General features: G+C 41.9%; 2 protein-coding genes across 3 annotated transcripts; both read left to right on the top strand.

Moving 5' to 3' along the window:
• Window positions 1-1138: 1138 nt before the first annotated feature.
• On the top strand, window positions 1139-3410 carry LOC122636847 (kinesin-like protein subito). Its single transcript, XM_043828482.1, has 2 exons — window positions 1139-3311; window positions 3403-3410. Exons 1-2 carry the CDS (start codon window positions 1139-1141, stop codon window positions 3408-3410), a joined length of 2181 nt encoding a protein of 726 aa, XP_043684417.1.
• On the top strand, window positions 3365-5460 carry LOC122636751 (myosin-3-like). 2 transcript variants are annotated; one of them, XM_043828333.1, is made up of 2 exons: window positions 3365-5134; window positions 5211-5460. In XM_043828333.1, the coding sequence occupies exons 1-2, from the start codon at window positions 3416-3418 to the stop codon at window positions 5439-5441; spliced, it is 1950 nt and encodes a 649-aa protein (XP_043684268.1). In that variant the 5' UTR covers window positions 3365-3415; the 3' UTR covers window positions 5442-5460. The 2 variants fall into 2 exon arrangements, with proteins under 2 accessions (XP_043684268.1, XP_043684269.1); XM_043828334.1 differs by having other exon boundaries at window positions 5215-5290.
• Window positions 5461-13488: the final 8028 nt, after the last annotated feature.

Here is a 13488-nt window from a genome sequence, read left to right as displayed (position 1 = left end):
TCGATACAAGGAGTCGATTGTAGGCGGCTGAAAGAGACCGCCGATCCTAGCCAGCGGTCTTCGAAGCACAGTGGGCGACTTATGCTTGAGCACGATATGATTCCGATGTCGAGATTACTATGGAAGAACGAGGAAAGAACGGACATACGGACATAACGTCCCCATCTCGAAGTCGGAGCGAACGCGGGTGGCTATTAGCTTTGGCTTTGATTGGCTGCGTTTAATGAGCCAGGCGACACGCGTATAAATTGCCGCGCACTGAGAATCTTCTTTGAAGATATTTCGAGGCGCTCGTCCGCTTGAATTCTGAGCAATTTTCTGGATCGTCCGTTCGCGAGACGCAACTCCGCAAGAAGAAGACCGCCTTCTCCATACAGTCCGCGCGCGGTACTCTTCTTGCCCCCCATAATCCTCTCAGATTATTCGTCTTTATTTTTTTCTCTGTCTCTCTCTGTCTCTCTCTCTCTCTCTCTCTCTCTCTCTCTTGTTTTTCTTAATTATTATTTTTCTCTTTCTCCTGCTTTTTTCTTCCTTCTGTCTTTATTTTTTGTTTCTTTTTTTTTTTTTTTCTTATTTAAATTTCTTTTGACTTTCACTCTGTTCGTCCTTCTTTCGCGTTCCGAAGGTCAACGACCAATTCCAAGATCGACGATCTTGTTTCTTTTGCAAGAAAAAAATATGGCACAGACATGAAAATAATCAAGTACGATTGTTGCATTTTTACGCGATAATGTTATTGACGATGGTCAGTCAAGTCGGTCAAGTCGGACCCGTTCATCTGAGAATATCGATCTTATTATCCAACTTCGGATCACTCGGTTCGTACGATTAGGGCAGGATTAACTTTCTAACCCAAATTTCGGAGAGGAAATACTCTTACAATCAAACGTTTCGAAATATCAATTATTCATTTGTGTGAAACGGTTTCGCTTTTTAAACAGTGACGATGATCTTGGTTAATGGTTAGAACGCGTCGTGTTAATGGTTCCAAAATATTTATTAAAGTTAATCAGAACGATATGCGTTCTCCTTCGTTACGAGTTTGAATACTTTATATTGCCGTTGGATATCTTTGCAATTATTTCCCTTTATTATATATTTTCATTATTCATTTATTTACACCATTTGATGTATTACAATGATATCCGATGATAATAAAGTTAAATCGCCTATCGCTCGATCAACCATTGAGTATGTCCCGATCGAAGAATCCGACGAGATGGGATCGATCGATTACGACGAGGAAGATTCGATTCCTGAAAGTCCATGCGAGCCGAAAGTTTCGACCTTCGAAGTATATTTAAAAATTAAACCGAAATCGAAAAAAATTCCAAAGGGTATGTCGATCAATGAAAATGAAAACTATTACGAGGTATTAAATTCTACGACTCTTATAACGAAATTCAAGCCGAGCGTCGGCCGTAAAAATTGTAGATATCCTCTGGTTATAAGTAAAAAGAGCAACGTGGATCATAACGCGAGCAAAAGATATTACTTCACGAAGATATTTCAATCCGACGTATCACAAGCGGAATTCTTCGAGGAGACCATGAAAAAACGAATCGTCGATTTTTTGACAGGACAAAATTCAACGATAATGAGTTACGGTACGACTAATTCCGGTAAGACTTACACGCTTCACGGTACACCGGATCAACCGGGTTTGATTCCCCGTAGTATCGAGCACATATTCTCGAGTATAAATTGTACTCTTGTGCCTTGGTATAAACTCTATTCGAACAATACATTGATGAGCTTGGACGACAACGAGAGATTGGAGGAGTCGGAAAGGAAAGCGAAACTTTTGAGATCGCCTTTGATCAACACCGAAAGATTTACGGAAGCAAGAAAATCATTGGAGAATTCGGAAAGATCGATCATAGGATTGGGAAGTAAACGTGACGAGTGTAACGGGGAATCGATGTACGCCGTATGGTTGTCGTTCGCCGAGATCTACAACGACAATATTTACGATCTTCTCGACTTCGAGGAACCATTGAGAAATCGTCCATTGAAATTGATCGGTGATAAGAACGGTCTCACTTACGTTAAGGGATTGACAACGATCTACGTAACGACACCGTTCGAGGCTTGTCAAATTTTAGTTGCCGGACAAGCCAGGATGAGTACCTCCTTTACAACGTTAAATCCTAAATGTTCAAGGTCTCATACCATATTCACAATAGGATTGTTGAAGTATCAGAAAGCATACGCGCCTCACGAAACCGAAGCCAGTACATTGACTTTTTGCGATCTCGCTGGATCCGGACGATCCAAAGGATTAAGCGGATTAAGCAGCGAGAGATTGAAGGAGGCAAGAAATATTAACAAAAGTTTGTTGGTACTCGGTAGATGTTTAAAAACTGTTCGGAAAAAACAGAAAAAAGAATCAAGCAAGCATAGCAACGATCACGTAGCTGGTCCATTTCGAGAATCGAAATTGACGAGGATGTTTCAAAGAGCGTTGTCCGGGAACGAGCGCGTAACTTTTCTGGTAAATATCGATACTTCGTCGGAACTAATAAACGAAATTAAAAGTATATTGAAGGTATCGTCCATCGCGAGACAAATAACGTCCGATAAAAAGGAATTGAAAAAATTTGGCACGAAAGAAGTATCCAATCGTCATAATTCAACAAGGATCAACGAGACCGGAATTTGTAACGAATTTAAATCGTCCAGTACCGTAGACGATGAGAACAACAAGACGATCTACAGCCCGAGAAATGTTATTGTCGAGGCCGATCGTAATGTTCGAGAGGAAAGTTCGAGAAACGTTTCGATCGTCGACGATCAAGTGGAAAATATTTCGGAGGAATGTATATACGCTAAAAAACGTAAGAGAGACGAGCTCTCGTTCGTAAGCGAGACGGACGAGGACGTTGTCATTTACAAAGACTTACAAGCTGAAAATATCGACGCTACGAGAAAGATACGGGATTTGGAAAACGCACTGAATAATTTGCAACACGAGAAACGTATAGTGCTAGCTGAAAATAATAAATACAGTTCGGAATTGGTGCTGCTTAAGAGGGAATTAAAGGATTTTCAAGATCTCGCAAAATCTGAGATATCCAAATTGAATATCCCCGAAGACGAGGTGAACGACGATATGGATAATTTAGCGATTAAATTGAAGAACGTTATAGACGAGAAAAAGAGATTCATCGGGAAACGTATATCGGATTTGAAAACGTTTTACGTCGAGGAGGAAGCGATCAACGACGAATTGAACGAAATAAACGAATTGAGAAAAGAACTTTCGGAAAAGACGATTAATATACAAGCGCTGACGATACAATTGGAATCTTGTGAGAAAGAATTGAACGAGACCGAGCTGGCTTGCAAGGATGCCGAGAATAGGAACGTTATCTTATTGAAAAAAATCGAGGCATTGGAAAGCGTCGTAAGGTACATGGAATGCGAACGAAAGGATTCGTTCACGCCTCAACCGCCATATTATTTGGAGGAAATATCGCCGATAGATACCGATAAAATATTTCTATCTCAATTCGAGAAAAATCATTCGAGCGTCGACGAGAGATTATCGTCCATCACGGAAATCTTATATTTCGGTGACGGTATCAACGAATTACCAAGAGATTTCATCGTTCAAGCTCACGTCGACGTTAAGAAACGCGAGAACGATCTCACGGATACGAAACGTTTTATCAAAGGAAATCGTTCGAACGTCGCCAGTATTATGAACGAGAAGAAAAGTATGTTCGAGTTTTCCGGGAACGATTTTAGATCGAGCGACGCCAGTAGTAAAAACGATTCTGGCATCGTAATCGAAGAAACCATCGATTGGAAGCTCGTTTCTACCAACTCGAACGACAAAAGTATGATCGAGAACGAAAGCGATACTACGGTGTTGCGAAAAGAATCGAAACAGTTGGAGAAATTAGCGGAATTGGTCGACGCGAGAACGTACGAGGAAGAAAGAACGAAGCAACGTGAATTGAACGAAAGATTGAAATTAATGGAAGAAACGGAAGAAACCGGAGAAATCGGACTCGTACCGAGGAAGTCTTTTCGACCTCACAACTTTAATTGTCAACGTTTGGAGGACCTATCGCGATGGTTGAAGCACAGATTGGATTTACAGATGGCGTATTGCAAGATAGAACACTTGTCGAAATTGAACGAGCTCAAGAGAGATTTAACGTCGAAGACGATCGATCTGAACGAAGCGAATCAAAAGATAACGAAGGCTAATCGCGATCTAAGCAAGTTAAACGATTTGACGGATCGATTGAACGATATGACGGCGATCGTCGCCGAATATCACAAGGATAGGAAAGAACTGTGCCAGGAATTACGTAAACGATTGGAAGTGCAATTAAGTTTGGAAATGAAATTGAAATATTTTTTATCGTTGGTAGAAGAGAAGGAGGAGGAGATAACGCATTTGAGAAAGGACGTAACCAATATCTTCCATAGCAATTCGACGAATAAAGAAAAGATTAAGGAACTGGATAACGAAATAATCGATATAAAAGAAAGAATGGATTCGATTAGAAAGGAGCTGATAAACTCCGAGGAATTGCGTATCGAGATAGAAAAGAGTTCGAGAGAGGAGATCGATGATCTTAAATCTAAATTGGTAATGTATGAAAATAAAGCTACGTTGTTAACGCGTACCGTCCAAGATCTCGACGACAAGAAAGACGAACTTATTCGAGTTAAAACCCAATTGCTTCGTAAGGAACGTGAAATGAGTTTGTTCAAGAGTAACAGAGACGCGACCATTAAGAAGTACGAATTTCTGGTGAAGCAATTGCAGGACGAGAACGACAAGTTGAAAGATCAAGCGCGTTACGAGTCAACATCGGTATCGACAGGGGTCAAAGAATCGGCCAATTGTCCGCTCCGAACGCGCAACAAGTTTAAAGTTTCCGAGTCATTGAAGAAATTAACTCGTGGTGGTTTCGCTAAGGGTTCCGATGGTAATTGGAAATCGAATTATCTTCGTAGAAAGTCGAACGAAGAAAAATCGGTGGCATCGACGTCTAACTTTTCGGTATCCAGAGTTTCGAGTTGTCACGAGACTACCAACGTAGAGTCGGTCTCGTCGGAGAACACTGCGAAGTTTACACGGGAAAAGGAGGAAGATCAAACGTTTACCGATCGAGTACGTTCATTCGAATTTGTTGGAACGAATTTCTATCTGTCAACGGTAATATTAATATATATACCCAACGTTTCAGACAGAAAGCGACGTAGACTCGAACGAGTCGGTTTCTCGAGCGACTACCGGAAGTTCCGGAGGAACGGACGACGATTACGATACCGAGGAAGATTCCGAGATTATTTGCTGTAGGCCGCCAAGACGAAACAGAATGTCTGGTTGGATGAGAATAAGGAGAATCGATGCCAGAACGGTATTGACGCATTGTTCGGACATAGAACTCGACGGGGATCGATCCGATTCCGCTTAAGTTTCATTCAGAAAGAAATAGAAGAAGAAGAACAATCCACCCGAATAGATTATCAGAGATCACCAACGTTCGTTAACTTTCAAACGATTTTTGCATTTCCTTTTATTATTCCTCCTCCGCGACATTGTTCCTTTTTTTCTCTTTTCATTTTTTTAATTTCCTTTCCTTTTTTCCCTTCTTAATTACTATTATCGTTCGTTTCGAGATTCAATCCTTATAATTTTTTTCTTTTTTAATAGCATTCCTTAAAATGTTTTTCATACGACTTACGAAATAATATAATTTCCTCGTTATTCTTAATCGGCCGCGTATCTTATTAAATTTGGCACGTAGAAAAGGCAAAAAAAGAATTCGAATTATCGATCTGCGATATCAACGTAATATCGGACATTCTCCCGGGACAAGATTACCCGTAATGGCAAAACGTGGTTCCAACGTTCGTTACAATAAGCTAGCAATCCCTCCCTCTCCTCCCGATCACCCTCCCATCTTGCCTCCCTCCTCCCCCTCACCCAATCTCGGTGCTGGTCACCCCAATGGAGAGTAGAAACCATGCTTAACCGGCTTGGCTATTGGGGCAAACCCTGCTTGGGATTTTATTGCCAATATGCTATAATTTTCGACATTAGACGCCGCTGACGCTTTTCGGGCTCTCATTATATCTCATGGCGTATCCCAGAACGAAATCTTCTTCTCGCGAAAGTATCGACCAGGGTCTATGCCCGTTTGCGGCTACTGATAGATGAAATTATGACCGAGGGTCATCGAAATTGGATTGCTTCTATATATATACACATACATAAAGACACACACTTTCGTCTATTCTCCCTTGCCTTCTTTTTTCATCACCTTGCTTTCTCCTTATATCTCGATTAGTTTTTAAATATTTCCTTTCATTTCTTTATTCTCTCTCTTCTTTTTTTCTTCCGACAACATCAAGGAAATTTATTTATTTTTTTTTTTGTTTTTTCTCGTTGTCTTTTTTTAAGAAAAAGAATTTAGACCAAGCGATAGTCTCTCTCTCTCTCTCTCTCTCTCTCTCTTTTTCTTTCTCTCTTTCTCTCTCTGTAGATAAAACTCGTTATTGGAATTGTCGAGGGTTTTCGACGATACGGCGAGAGAGAGAGAGAGAGAGAGAAACGCGCCATTTTCGCTCTTAGACTTTTCCCGTCGTACGGTGATTTCTTCGGGTAAATGTACCGCGCGAACTTTTCCTCTTTCAATTGGCAATAAGATTTGATCGTTGAGGAAAATATCATCCAATTTCCTTTTTCTAAGAGAAAGAGAGAGACGATAACGTTTGCTTCTCTAACAGACTTTCCATCATTTATTTAAACTTTGATAGTCGTTACTTAAAAACTCAATCGATTGCTCGTCAAACGAGGATTAATCTATCATTGAAAATCCACGAAAAATTTTTTTTCTTCATTATTTCTTTTTCTTTTTTTTTTTTTTTTTTTTGATTAATAATACTCGTGAAAAAAAAGATGATGAAAAAGAAAAAGAGATAGTCGAATGAATAAAGAGAAAAAAATGTTAGAAGAAGATGCTCGTTGTACTTTTGAGGAAATCTGTCGAAATTTGTGAAATATATATATATATATATATATATATGTATATATATATATAAAATAGCAAATGTACGACGAAGGTCGAAGGCCATAGAAACGGATGGTTAAGTATAATAATCGAGAAGAGGTAGGGGAAGAGGTAGCAAAGTCATTTCAGAGTCACAAGTTTCCTCGAGACATTAGTTTATAATTCGGCAATCCCGGATCAGTATTTGTCACGATTAGTCGAGCCCTCGTCGGCCTAGAAGAGCATTTCTATTCTTCCTTATAACGCACACGAATCTCGAATATATCCGCTTTCCACTTTAGTGTCTCATCTCATCCCCTGTCTTCTTCTTCTTCTTCTTCTTCTTTGAAACTCGCGTCTCGAATTTTCATTAATTTTGCCAATCCAACCCAACCAAACTATCGTCATAGTTACGCACAATTTCGAAGCGACAATGTTCCGCTCTATTCCGAGATTGACATAAAACTGACAAGAGGAGAATTTCGAGAAAGAGGAAGAGAGAGAGAGAGAGAGAGATAGAGAGAGAGAGGAAAAGAGAAGGGACATGTATATAAAGTGGAAGACGCTGGTTATAACGTTGACGGTCGTGCAGTAAGTCGTTCCAGTTCAAAGGTCGAACTACCGTAAGGATTATACATATTTCCCGTGTCATTTACCTTTGGAGTTAGAACGACTGAGCTTTCAGACTTTTCCTTCCAAGTTTGGTGGTCTTTCGGTCTTACCGAGATCGAAATCGGGTTTACTCGAGCAAGAACTATGAACTAATTAATAATCCGACCGACGTAGGATCGTTTAACGTGGAATGAAATGCGTTTTCGGCAAATGTTGTAGGATAAAGTAAATAAAAAAAAAAAAAAAAAAAAGAAAAAGTAAAATACATTCATCTTTTTGACGATATATAATAAAAAAAAAAAAAAAAAAAAAGAAAAAGAAAAAATACACGAGACCAACGTTTGTTAGTTACGCGGCAGACGAATAATATCTATAAACGAGCGAGTAAGAAAGATCGGATCAATGATATTCTTAGAATATTTAGTAACTAAGAGAGAAGAGAAATATAGTCGGAAGAAAGATGCGCGATATACGGTTGCAAAAGATGAAGAGAGAAAGAGAGAGAGAGAGAGAGAGAGAGAGGGAGAGAGAGAACGTCGAGCGTAGAAAGCAAAGAGCCGGAAAGTGGGTGGGGGTGGTTCTGGGGTGATTCCGGGGTGAAAGTGAGGTGTGGAGAGAGGGAGGTGGGAATAGGGGGAGGGAATTGTAGACTCGGAGTGGGGGAAGGAGAATCGTAGCATGCGAAGCGAGCGAGCCGAACAATAAGCAATAATAGGTAATGCAATTCAAACGTTGAGGCTGGCAATACTCCGAACTCGACGGGGTGGTTACAATGCCGGGAAATGCCTGCCTTGCATTTCCCGCGAAACGGGAGCGGAGAACGGAGACAATCGTACAATACGGGACGTTCAGGTAGTCTATTGCATATTTGCCTTTACGCAATTCTACTCGCGAGCGCGCACTCGGGCGCACGATATTACGCAATTCCGATTTATCCAGTACCACGTGGAAAGGTAATCGTGGATACCTAAAACGGGAACGGGTATTTAATCCAACAGAGAGCGATTCGTCGTCCTTCTATTACTCCTGCGTTCACCAGAAATACACTTCCTCTCGGTCTTTAGATTACATAGATTAATTTCGACAATTATCCTCTAGTATTTTATTATTATACACCGCGAACATATCCTCTCTTTTACAGTTTGTCAAATTCTACGATATTTATTCGCGATGTGCGTACGTACGTATGGATATATCTGTATGAAAAAAAAAAAAAAAAGGAAAAAGGAAAAAAGAAAACAAAAAATATAGATCGCGATTACGAAAGATCGAGGATGATCACCGAGAGAGATTTTGCGAAACTTCGAAACTGTAACGATTTAATAAGAAAATGTATCCTTTGGATATCGACGAAATCGTTGAGGTGTCGTAATCGAGGGGAGTTTGGAAGGGATAGGGGGTGGATGGAGGAGAGGAAAGAGTAGATTTAACGACGAGGAAGATTCCTCGTAGACTTGGCCGTTCGATACTAGGAAACAGGGGTTCACGCATGTACAGAAACGTATTTTGGCGTAGGACGTAGGGAAGGAAATTTCGGTGGAGAAAGGGATGAAAGAGGGAGGATTTGTAGGAGGAGGAGGAGGAGGAGGAGGAGGAGGTGGAGGGGGAGGAGGAAGGAGAGGAGAGGCAAGGGGAGAAGAAGACGGTGTAGGCGGAATCGAGGAGATGAAATCGTTTGTTCTAATATCACGGGAGCTCCCTGCGCTCGGCCCCGAAGCCCCGAAGATGGAACTTCGCTGGCTGGAAATTGTCCGGGTGACGTTGCAAATGGGTCAGACGATTCCAACCTGGTCTGCTTGTATCTACGCTATGGCGCACACGTGTTTTCGACATCGGCAGACGTTACCGTAGTTGTTGGTGATGGTGGTAGTGGTGGTGATGACGGTGGGGGTGACTATAGGGCCGCTCTTCTCTGCCAGAGATCTCTGGGGAGTAATTCGTAAGGTTCCGTTCGATGTTCCCAGAAAAGAGGAAGAAGAACAAGAACAAAAAGAGTAAGAAGAAGACCGATAGGGAGGGGATGGAAAAAGAGAGAGGAGAGAGCCCTTTATCCAACGTTTCGAAAAGAAACCACTCGTATGGTTTAAATAAATTAGACGATTCTAATCTTAAGTAGGAGATTGTCGTTTAAAATCTTTACCGTTACGAGTGGTACTACGTTCGTTGTTTCGAATCTTTCAAAGGAGTCACGCGATCTTACGAGGCGGACGATAGGGTGGAGGTGGATAAAGAAGTAGCAGGTTTTATAAGAGGGAGAAAGAAGACGAAGTAGAAGAATAAATAGGGACGATAATAGAGTGGGGGTATAAGAGGGTGGAAGGTAGGGGTGGTAGGGTAAGGGACACAGGATATTCTCGTAGCAAGGATTTATCCGCTCTCGCGGACTCTTATATGCCAGGAACGTACGAATCTGATTCGGGCGAGTGGCCCGAAGGCGTGCCCGACTACGGAGCCACACGTTCTCCCCCGGCGCAACTTACCGCTACGATTTTATTCGTTTTTACATATGGGTAACGCGGACCGCTATGCGATAAGAAAATGCCCCTGATATTTCACGTTTTTATATGCGGCCGTTTAGCCTTGAGGTGTTGGCCGAGGTACTAGCATCGTAGCCTCTGGCCCCATACATCTCTATAGGAACGTTATGTAGAACGGGAACTCTCCTGGCTCTCGAGTCCTGATATGCGAAATAAGTAGCCCTTGGCATATGAAAAGTCAGGGGAGAGGTCTCATTAACTCGGCCTCCTACGAAGATGGTCCCTATTTCTTTTCTTTCTCTTTTTTCTTTTTTTTCTTTTTTGTCGATCCTTCCTGAGAGAGAGAGAGAGAGAGAGAGAGAGAGAGAGAGAGAGAGAGAGAGAGAGAGAGAGAGAGAGAGAGAGATCGTTCTTCGATCCTGGCACGGATGTATTTTCTTTTTAAAAATAATCGCACTTGTTCTCTTTTCTTCTTTTCTTCTCCTTTTGTTTCTTTTTCTTCTTCTTCTCTCGCATGTCCTCGCCCTCGTCTCGTCAATTAGTCGTTGTTCTTTCTTGCGATAAAATCGATAAAAAAATCATTCGTCGAAAAGAAACTTTCGCTCTCGTAAATACACACGCACACGTACACATATGTAGATATGAGCAAGCATACTTGCGATCTATCTCGACGCGTGCCCTAAACATATCTATACCTATACGCGCTCTCGTGTAACAAGACGGTACACGGTCGAAGGTTTTGAGTGGCTATTGAGATGATGCTCGGTTCTCGAGCTACCCTGACAGAAGAGCAGTACCAACCAAATATCGGAGGCAATGAGGCGGGCTACTTTTAACAAGACGATCTCCCGTCATGAAACTCTCCACTTCACCGATCCCATCTTTGCCTCTTACTCTTCGTCCCTCCTCTCTCTCTCTCTCTCTCTTTCTCTCTTACTACTACCACCCCCACAACCCACACGCCTTTTTTCCTTCTTTCCTTCGTACCGCGATACGAATCTATTCGATACCAAACGTACCCGATGTGCTCTCGTTGTTATGAAATCCTATAAAATTACGAGCACCGGCGACAAAGGTCGACATTGATCCGCGATTCCGTTAACGAGCCCCACGAGAAAGAGAGAAGTAACCGTAAGGGCCTAAAAGAAGTTGAACCACCGGCTACGATGGTTTTATCTCTCTCTCTCTCTCTCCCTTTCCTTTTTTTCTTTCTTCTTCTTCTTTCTCTCCTTTTTCTTTTCTCTCTTTTCTCTTCCCCCCCGTGAATCGTCTTTTAAACGGGTTCGCGAAAGAGAAAAAGAAAAGCATCGTTCGACGTCGTAGATGATTCACGGTACGCTCGTTTCTTTAAGGATCGACTCGCGCCATTTTTAAAGCGATTTCTCTTTTCAACCGTGCAGAACCTCGTTCGCTCTCGCGGTTCCTTTTAATTTACGCGGTTCGCATCGGCGGTGTCTACCGGTTGATTGTCCCTCGAACGAGCATCAGATAATAGAGAAGTCTGCTCTTTTCACGTTTATTCTTCTCACGACGATCAATGATGTTCTTCTTTTCGAAATATCGTCTGAGCGACAAACAAAATGAGCAGGGAAAAAGAGAGAAAGAGAAAGAGATAGAGGGACACCCGAGTCGTTTGAAATTATTCGTCGTGTGTTACGGAGATTTGGGTCAGAGTTTGCGGAACAGATACCACATCCCTTTTGTCGGTCGTCCAGGTCCACTTCCTTCCTTTCTATTCCTCAGAAATATTTCAGGTAACTACGGAAAAGAGTACAGCGGAGAGAAAGAGAGAAAGAGAGAGAGAAAGAGAGAGAGAGAGAGAGAGAGAGAGAGAGAGAGAGAGAGAGAGAACAAGCTGCTCTCGCGCGATTGCGTCGGAGTAAAATTTGCGAAACAAAGCGACGATTTGTTGAAATTTATCGGGCCCGCCGCGCAATTAGGCAAATAAGCAGTCTAACTGGGAATAGGAGTGGTAAAACCAAGAGAGCGCAGGATAGAAGGAAGGGTGTAACGACAAACAATCTCTCTCTCTCTCTCTCTCTCTTTCTCTTTCTCCGTCTTTCAACAGCCAGGGTGATCAACCCTCCGCGTTCGGCTCTTTCTCCGTCTCGTTCGCGAGTAACAACATTTCATTTCATTTGTTCATCCCTCGGAGTTCCTCGTGTTCCTCGGCTCTGTCTTCTCTTTTTCCATTTCCATCTACGTTACAACGTAACGTCGAACCTCATCCCTCCACTCCTCGAGTTGCTTCAATTCGAAACACCCTCTAATTTGCTCCTACGAACGTATAACCTCTTTTGCGAAACCTCTCTTCGTCTTTCTCTATCACCCTTCCCATCCTTTATCTCTCATCCTTTATCCTTAGCTCATTAATAAGAAAAAGTTCGAACGATTTCGTATCATCGAAGGGTATTGTCGTTGTCGGTTAATACCGATATTCAAAATTAACTCGAAGTGTTCGGAAACTCTTCGATTTAGATTTCTTTAATCGACTTTAATGAGTCGTCAGAAATATTCGTTCTGGAAAGTTAACTCGTATTGGAAAGAAACGAAAAGACGAAGAGTCAATAATCAATTGACTTCGTTCTGGTTTTTAGATTGGACGGTCATTTTTTTGGGATAGCGTGGAAGAGGGAGGGGAAGGGAAAGGAGGAGAGACACGTAACCTTACGTCTCGACGTATCTCGACAAAGAATCGCTCGACAAAGTTCGCGAGGGTGATCGACGAGCGGCTGCGATAAAAGGACAGACATCGATAATTAACAGGTCTTTTTTTCTTTTTTCTTTTCTTTTCTTTTAAGAGAACGCCTACGTCCTCTCTTTCTTTATCCCTTCCCTTTGTCCGTTTTGTTTCCTATCCATATTTGCGAGCAACGACCCCGAGAGATCAGAAAGCAGCGTGAACGCGGTGAACGCTTAGAGAGTAGTACGACGTAGTACGACGAAGATTTCAATTCTTGGAATGAAAATTGTCGATCAATTTAGCAATTGACCTAAAATTCCGCCATAATAAAGCACAATCTACGGCCCACATGGAAACCGTCGCTCGGGTTCGGTGTGTTTTTAGTTTACCGTGCCGCATTATATTGCCCGCAACGCCAACGGCGGAATTACTCACGCCCCGGTCGGATTTTCTAACGGGTGATACGCATCGAAGCATCCAAAGTCTGACGTATATATTACTTTCTTCGTTTCGAACTTTAACTACTTCGGTTTTTGCCTGTTTTCCTTTTTCTCCTTTCGATTTTTCTTTCTATTTGATTTCTCGAACATAGTTACGTGCGTATATCACGTTCGTTAATAGATAGAGGAAGATTCATTATTTCTTTCTTCTTTTTTTTCTTTTCTTTTCTTTTCTCGTCGTACACACACGCGCACAC

Source organism: Vespula pensylvanica, chromosome 23, assembly GCF_014466175.1.
Source record: "Vespula pensylvanica isolate Volc-1 chromosome 23, ASM1446617v1, whole genome shotgun sequence".
NCBI lineage: Eukaryota > Metazoa > Arthropoda > Insecta > Hymenoptera > Vespidae > Vespula > Vespula pensylvanica.
Note: the sequence above shows the minus strand (reverse complement) of the source record. Positions and strands in the feature narration are given on the sequence as shown.

Excerpts from the sequence above, each read along its gene's own strand:
- LOC122636847 (XM_043828482.1), top strand. The coding sequence starts at position 1,139 with ATGATATCCGATGATAATAAAGTTAAATCGCCTATCGCTCGATCAACC.
- LOC122636751 (XM_043828333.1), top strand. The coding sequence starts at position 3,416 with ATGGAATGCGAACGAAAGGATTCGTTCACGCCTCAACCGCCATATTAT. Across the intron at positions 5,135-5,210 it reads ATCAAACGTTTACCGATCGA|ACAGAAAGCGACGTAGACTC; the intron begins GTACGTTCATTC and ends CCAACGTTTCAG.